This window comes from Ictidomys tridecemlineatus, chromosome 6 (genome assembly GCF_052094955.1).
Source record: "Ictidomys tridecemlineatus isolate mIctTri1 chromosome 6, mIctTri1.hap1, whole genome shotgun sequence".
Lineage (NCBI taxonomy): Eukaryota > Metazoa > Chordata > Mammalia > Rodentia > Sciuridae > Ictidomys > Ictidomys tridecemlineatus.
In genome coordinates this window covers 103968223-103976270 of record NC_135482.1, presented here as the reverse complement: position 1 = coordinate 103976270, position 8048 = coordinate 103968223, and the positions used below count along the sequence as shown (strand labels likewise).

Sequence of the window (8048 nt, the reverse complement as noted above, 5' to 3'; positions counted from 1 at the left end):
CCTCCCCCTCACCTGACAGGTGCAGCGGCCTGGCCTGGGAGCCCGCCTGCCTGCCTGTTGGCCAGGGATGGAAGGGACAGAAGCCTCATTAGCATCTCAATTAAAGGTGAGCAGGGTGGAGGGAGGAGCAGAGGAGGAGTTGGGGCTGAGAGCTCTCCAAAGAAGGAGGACTCCTGGGGGCTGGAGTGTGGGGACCTGAGAGGAGGGAGGAGATGTGAGGAAGGGTCTGGGCTGGGGATTGATGGAGACTGGGCAGGGGAGAAGGGTAGGCAGATAAGCATTAGAAATCTTCAACAGGTAGAAGAATCCTGGACACAAAGCCAGGAGGGCAAAATAGGAAGGAGGATGAGCCACCAGGATGAGTGAGACTAGGGTGGGGAAACCAGGAGAACAGGGAAGGCAGAAAGGGGAGACAGGAAGAGGAGGACGGATGGAGTCAAGGGCTGAGACAGAGGGATGAAGGAGGGGCCTTGGGACACAGAGGCAGAGGCGGAAAGTACAGAGGAGAGAGCCAAAGGGAGTCTTCCAAGCAGGCAAGCAAGGGAGGGAGCCTCAAGAAGGCTTCCAGGAGGTAGGATCCCCCCTAGTGGGAGCACCTCCAAAGTCACCCACAGGATCAGCCTCATCCCTAGGTTCTAGTGAGAAAGAAGAGGCTCCACAAAAGTGGGAACAACAGCTGGCCCCTGCTGCCTCTCTCTCCTCCTCTATCCTCTTCCCTCCAGACTTGCCACCCCCCTGCTCAGCCTTGTCCTGGCCAGGGAGGGGCCCAGGTGAAGCTGGGGGATGGGTGGGGCCCTGGGACATTCTGTTCTTTTTTACACCATTGACTGCCAGGCCAAGAATGTGTAACGTCCCCTGGTTTGGTCACGGGGTTGCAGGAATGTGGGCACTGAGAGGTAGCCTAGGGGCCAAGCAGGGTACTGTGGGTAAAGACTGGGAGACTGGGAGCCCAGGGAAAGGCAGGGACAGAGAGCACTGAGAGGGCAAAAAGGGATGTGTCATTTCTGGGTGTCTGGGAGGAAGAGGGTGCACATGGTCCAAGTCTACACTGCTGTGGAAGAGGGATAATTAGTTGGGGCTGTTTTTCTCCAAGACCTCTATTCGATTATAATGCAGCCAAATAGTAAAGATGGAAGCAGTGAGTGAGTGGAAAGGGAAGGGTCAGAGAATCTAGCCCCAAAAGAGGACCCCAGGAGACACAGGAGATCCATTCACATAGCTCAGGCCCTTTGCAAGTCAGATCTACCACCCTTGGGTCCTGCAGCAGGCAGCCCAGAGTGCAGGAGTGTGGTCACTGGCTCTTCCTGCCTCCCTCCCTCCAGCAGTAGGCCTGGGCATTCCAATGTGCTCCGACCTGCAAGCCCAGGCCTGCCTGAGCACTGATCTATGCTCATGGAAAGAAGCAGGCCTGCAAACAGGTAGTTGCAATATATAGTAAGATAAGGATATAGAGGCAGAGATAAGAACCAAGCACTCTGAGAGTCCAAGGGAGGCTCTCATTTCCAGGTGAGATCCCAGAGATGCTGGCCTCTCAACTGGATGGCAAAGAATGAGTTCACCAGGCAAAGAGGGAAGGAGGGTCCTCTGGCTCAGGGTACAACCTGACCTTGTGGCTGTCTTGTGATTTCTAAAAGTAAGAGCAGGTGTTAACCAGGATTCTAAACCTAATCTGGTGGTTTCCCTTGCCATCTCTTGTGAAACCTCCCCTAGGAAAAGGAAAGATTGGCATTTTCTTCACTTTCCAGAAAAAGAACTGGCCCTCCACAAAGATAAGCTGGTTTTCTGACCTGATGTCACAAAACTGAACAGCATCAGAGTTATAAACAGAATTCAGAATTCTTCTCCTCCTTGAGGGCTCTTCTGTACCTGGATTTGAAAGTCAGGAAGGGTCTAAATTCCATGTAGAGACCATGATTTCATCAGTTCTTTGGGTACTGGACTGTCTCCTTGGTGCTGAGAAAAGCTCTCTCTGCACTGTCCCTGCCTCCCTGTGGAACCCCAGACACCCCTAGATGAGTGAGGTCTGTAAATTAGGGTCCTACAAACAGATACGTGGCTCTCTAACTGTTTAATCTAGTAGGTGCTCAGAAGCACCCCCCTGCCTTTTCTGTTTGCTAGCTGGTGTCTGAAATCCAGCCATTAATGACAAACAGTCTTCATCTCAAGGGCTAAGAACTGCAAGGTCTGATCTGGAGAGTGTGGTGATCCTGGCACAGCCTGCCAAGGTACAGGAGCAACTTAGAGCCCACAGCATTGTGGATCCGGAACGGGCCAGAGCAAGCTCGTTTTGAGAAAAACAGAAAGCTGAGACCTGTGCTTTTGTCAGGGCTCCATTTGAAATAATATCTTTTAAAAGTGTAGAAATAATACACAAATATATTTTGTCACAATCGTTTCCCAGCAATACACAACTAAAAGGAATGATAACTGTTTTTATTGCTTCATTTCTTTTCCTTCCCTCAGCCCAAAAAAGACCCACTATAATTTGTATATATGTCACTTTCAAGTTTTTCCCCCAGTACTGGGATTGAACCCAGAGGCACTCTACCACAGAGCTACATCCTCAGCCCTTTTTATTTTTTAGTTTGAGACAGGATCTCACTAAATTGCCCAGGCTGGCCTTGAACTTGAGATCTTCCTGCCTCAGCCTCTTGAGTCACTGGGATTATAAGCATGTCCCATCATGCCCAGCCCTGTATCTTTTTGTGTGTCCTTATAGATTTATATGTATTTTCTTATATTAAATGTACAATTGTTTTCATGTGTGACCATGTTACAAATATTATTCTATGGCTTCCACTTTTGCTTTTAAACTGTGTGACTTTGGAACAGGCAATTTATCTCTCTGGGCCCCAGCATTCCCATTTGAAAAATGATAAGATAGGAAGAGGTGGGTAAGGCAGGCCAGATGGTTTCAGAGGCCTTGCTAGCCAACCTGAATATGGCCCATTGCTCAAGTCATGAGAGAGAGACTGAGGCCCAGAGAAGCAAAGTGACTTACCCACAGTCACTCAGAAGTTGAAGTGGGGCCAGAATGAAAACCAAGCCTCCTCCCTGTGCAGCATCACCACCCTCAATTCCGCTTCCAAGCTCAACACTGCTTCCCTGACTTCCAGAAGTGTAGTCTTGGTTGGGGTTGTGGCTCTGTTGCCTAGCATGTGTGAGGCACTGGATTTGAACCTCAGTACCACATAAAAATAAATAAATAAAGGTTAAAAAAAAAAAACCCACATGACAGAAGTGGAGTCTTATTGTATGGGAAGTCGGGGGTCTTACTGATCTTATGTAGGAAGCACCCACTTTCTAGGGCTCCTCTCAGCCTCTCCCAGAGTCCCAGCCCTGTCCAAACTTCAGCCACCTTCTAATTCTTGGTATGGCCATAAAATGTACAAAGGTTGCCTAGAAGCCAGGCGCGGTGGCACACACCTGTAATCCCAGTGGCTGGGGAGGCTTAGACAGGAGGATGGAGAGTTCAAATCAGCCTCAGCAATAGCAAGGTGCTAAGCAACCATGAGACCCTGTCTCTAAATAAAATACAAAATAGGGCTACAGATGTGGCTCAGTGGTTGAGCGCCTCTGAGTTCAATCCCTGGTCCCCCCACCCCCCGCCAAAAAAAAAAAAATAAGGTTGCATGGAAAGAACTGAACTTTATCAGTAGGATAAAGATTATGAGTTGGAAGTTTTTCCTGCCTCTTGTGCTCCAGGGACAGACAATGATAGAAGGAATCATTCTCCTCCACACTCTCAGGGAGAGCCTATCTCAGTACTTGCTGCTCTTTACTATGATTATGCTAGAGAAAGCCAGAGTGTGTGTGCATACTTACATATGTATACATCATGTTGTGAGTTTTCTGAGGACAGGGACCTAGGTCTATTGGTCACTATTTGTTGATCCACTCTGCAGATGACAGAAGAATTAGCCTCTTTTTGGTAAGGCCCAAGATTCATTTTTGACAGAGAGGCTTGTGCAAAAAATGAGAAAGAAGACCTCAAACATCTAACATCCTAATTTCCTCTGATAAATCATTTATTTGTGAATTATTAATTTACCTAAATTGTCTCACTTTTTCCTTTGCAGCCTATATCCTTTCTAGAGTAAAAATTAGTTAATTAAATGCAACTATTTTTTATGTTGTTGTTACTGGGATTAAATCCAGGGGCTATTTACCACTGAGCTATATCCCCAGCCTTTTTTAAAAATCTTAGTTTGAAACAAGGTCTCTCTAAGTTGCTGAAGCTAGCCTCGAACTTGCGATCCTCCTGCCTCAGCTTCCTACAGGGATTACAGGCATGTGCCACCAAATCTGGCTAAATACAACTCTTTAGTCTTACCACTTAGAACTAATTAGCTGCTCCACCCTGGGATACACACTGGGGAAAACAGCAATACTTTTATCTTTATTTATGGGATATGAATCTAAAACGATGGACCAGAAAATCCCTCCCTTTCACTTTTAGTCTCGTCCAGATAGGGTCTGGAAAAATGCTGAGAAGTTCACCATTAAAAATTTATTCCCTTGGTTAACACAAGGCTTATCACCCTCCGCACTACTGACATTTTGAGCCAGATAATTCTTTGTGGTGGAGGGATGGCCTGTGCATTATGGGATATTTAGCAGCATCTTGGCTTCTATGCCCTAGAATGGTAGTGCCTCCAAAACAGTTGCAACCAAAAATGTCTGAAGATGTTGCCCAATGTCTTCTGGGGGGCAAATTCATCCAGTTGAGAACAACTGTAGAGAAAGTCAGCCCTCATCAGTTATATTCGTTTTTCAGTGTTTGCCAGACCCTATCCAAGGGCACCAGCAGTGTGGGACAGAAGAGAGAAAGAAAGAACATTTGAAAGACCCTCTTCATACTGATCTCCTTTTGGAATTCTTCAAGGGCCTGTGGGAAGAAGGACCTCTCAGTAACCTGCTCTGAAGAAGGCCTGGGAGGAGACCCCACTGTCACTTGTGTTATTATTGCTATTGTTTTGTTTAGGGTACCAATGGATTGAATCCAGGGGGGCAGTTAGCCACTGAGCCACATCCCCAGCCATTTTTATTTTTGGACAGGGCTTCTCTAAATTGCTGAGGCTGGCTTTGATCTTACAATCCTGTCTCAACCTCCCGAGCCACTGAGATTACAGGCGTGTACCACCACATCACTTTCATAGGTTCTAAGTGTGTATGGGACACTCAGTCTGGGTCTGGTGCTGCCCAATGGACCTCAGTAAAACTTCAAAGGAAGCTGGCAAAGAACATGAAAGGAAAAAAGTGAAGATGGTACCCTGCCCACAAGAAATCATGGAATTTTTTGTCTTTGTGAGTCTCTGTCCTCCACAGGTTGATTGGGTAGGCATAATAGCTATTTATTGATGTGTCTGTCATAGGCCAGGTAGGAAATATGAAACACTCTTCCAAATGGAAAAAAAAATTAACAAGGAATTGGTATATGGGTAATGGAATAGCTGAGAAACCAAAAGAGACAGTAAGAAAGTCACAGAGCAGGAAGCAGCTTCCCTCCTTTAGGCTGGAAGACAGAAGGGTATCCCAGCATTAGAGACTAAGAAGCTCGCAAAGCTATTTAGCAGGAACTAAATAGTGGGGACTCCCCAGTAGGAAATGGGATTGTGGAAGGAGTGTAGAAAGAAATATAACTAGCCACAAGTGATGCCAGAAAACAGAATGGGAGAGATGGCCTGGCGTCTTCTCTCCTCACCCACTTGTCATTTGCCAGTGCCTCCTATTGGCTGAACCTATGCAGAAGCCAGAGTAAAAGGAGTCTGGGAAATGTAGTTCCCAATACAGGGACAGGGTGGAGAACAGATACCAAAGTGAATCAGCTGCTTACTGGCACAAGAAAAGAAGCCCAGTTCAGCCTGCGGAGGTTAAAAAGGATCTGAGAGAGTGGTTACCTGAGCCTGCAAAGGGCATGCAGCAACCTTTTGTAGTGCAAGAAATGTTCTAGAGGGATACACAGAATCTTTGAGGTTGAAAATTCACCAATTTGGGTTGGGGATGTGGCTCAAGCGGTAGCGCGCTCACCTGGCATGTGTGCGGCCCGGGTTTGATCCTCAGCACCACGTACAAACAAAGATGTTGTGTCCGCCGAAAACTAAAAAAATAAATAAATTTTTAAAAAAAGAAAAAAAAAAAGACTTACATGAGCAAAAAGCCTGGAAATGTCAGTATCCTACTAAGGAATAATCAGCCTTTAAAAAAAAAAAAAGAAAAAAGAAAAGAAAATTCACCAATTCATATTTCCTACCTGTATGTATAAGATTTGTGTACTTCATACACTTCATTCATGTTTTACCTCAACTAAAAGAAGAGTCCCTTTCTTTTAGAGTAAAAGCCTGAAATATTTTCAAATGAAATGACATGATGTCTTGAATGTGCTTCATAATAATCAAGGGGGATTAACAGAGCATGTATGTTAGTGAGGGAAGGAGGCATACAAAGAACTAAAACTGACCGTGAGTTGAAGGGGTAATGAGGACATAGCAGGTCCCAATATTATTTTTTCCCTTTGTTTATTATGTTATAAAATTTCCATAATAAAAAAATTTTTTAAAGTGAAAAAAGAATTTAAAGCCACTAGATACCCATTCCTTTATGCATTTAAGAGCTCAGGTTGATGGGCTGGGGATGTGGCTCAAGCGGTAGCGCGCTCGCCTGGCATGCGTGCGGCCCGGGTTCGATCCTCAGCACCACATACCAACAAAGATGTTGTGTCCGCCGAGAACTAAAAAATAAATGTTAAAAAAAAAAAAAAAAAAGAGCTCAGGTTGAGCCCAATGCCCTAGATCTGGAAAGAGCTGCAGCCCTGAGCAGTGCCCACTGTCTAGATTTTTCTTCCCTCTCCAGGAAGCCATGGCTCATTCATATCCACAGTTGCCAACGGCATGCAGGTGTTGGCCTGCAGGTGAGGAGAGAGCTCCTCACAGAGTCTAACACTCAGGCAGATCCCTTCAGTCTTTGTAACATCTCCTCCCCATACTCCTGCACCAACATTTCCTGTCTCCTCCACTAAGAGCCTGCATGACCATCTACCAACCAGGGTAAAGATGAGTGCTGAACAGAGGTTGTCAGGGACAAGTACAGGTGACCTATCTCAAGGGAAAAATTAGCCCCCTCATCCCAAAGGAGACACCTCTGAGTTACAATGAGGCAGTGTGGTTGCTGAAATGATCTGGGACCTGGAAATCAGGAGCTCTGGACCCTGGTCCAGTTCATGGACCGGTTAAGCAAGGTGCACGTTGTTCATTTATTCCATAAATCTGTATTGGGCACGTATGAGTCAGCGTATGCTAGACTCAAACATTTGGTTCCAGTCACTGCAGAGTCTACTAAGAAAGCAGGGTACAGAGACAGCTTTCCTAGGGAGGCGCAGCTGATCTAGCGGATGCTTCCCAGAGCCACAGTGTCTCCTCAAGCACAGACCAGAGTTAGCCAAGAGCACCAAAACTTGGAGACCCAATAGGCTGGCGGCAACACTGCAAACAGCCCTGGGGGAGGGTTAATAGGTTGAAAGAAGATGGTGGAAAGAAAGGGGGCAGGCACCAGGCTAAATAACCTTGGAATCTGGGTCTCCCGTACCTGGCACCCTGAGCCTCAGTCTCCTCCTGAAGGTGAGGGGGCTGCACTTGGGTGAGGAAGCTGGGACTAGGCTTCCCAGCAGCATGCCCAGCTGTACCCACTCATCAGGAACTCGGTCTGCACATCCTCTCCACTCTCTCTGGGCTCAGGAGCAGCTGCACTCTCTCAAGTCGCCTAGTGGGTTGGGTCAGCAGGGTGGAGACCCATCTGACTTGCTATCCCTTCTAGTTTGTCTTAAAAAGTCACAGAGCAGGGCAGGCACTCAGGCCTCTGCCAAGAGGGAATTCTGGGTTCCAGACAGCTACATTCTGCTGGTTGTTCCTGAGTCTCTGCTCAATGCACTCCGTCGGTCCCTGGAACCTCCATTTTTCAGATCTGGCACCCATCTATCTGTACACTCCTCTGGTTCCAGACTCTTGGAGGCCTGCCTGAGGGCTGTGCATGGTCTGTTGCCCCTTTCCCAC

General features: G+C 47.0%; 1 protein-coding gene and 1 long non-coding RNA gene across 2 annotated transcripts in view; one reads left to right on the top strand and one right to left on the bottom strand.

Annotated features, from left to right (window-relative positions):
- Positions 1–2421, top strand: part of LOC144364960 (uncharacterized) — a 32480-nt gene extending 30059 nt beyond the window's left edge. The window contains exon 4 of the long non-coding RNA XR_013423158.1: positions 20–2421. This is a non-coding gene — a long non-coding RNA (uncharacterized LOC144364960). The remainder of the gene's footprint in view (positions 1–19) is intronic.
- The window catches only part of Vamp1 (vesicle associated membrane protein 1), an 80649-nt gene that overhangs the window by 887 nt on the left and 71714 nt on the right, over positions 1–8048 (bottom strand). Inside the window, exon 5 of the mRNA XM_078015363.1 lies at positions 6031–6100. Coding sequence (XP_077871489.1) covers positions 6060–6100 — 41 coding nt within the window. The 3' untranslated portion in view covers positions 6031–6059. The remainder of the gene's footprint in view (positions 1–6030; positions 6101–8048) is intronic.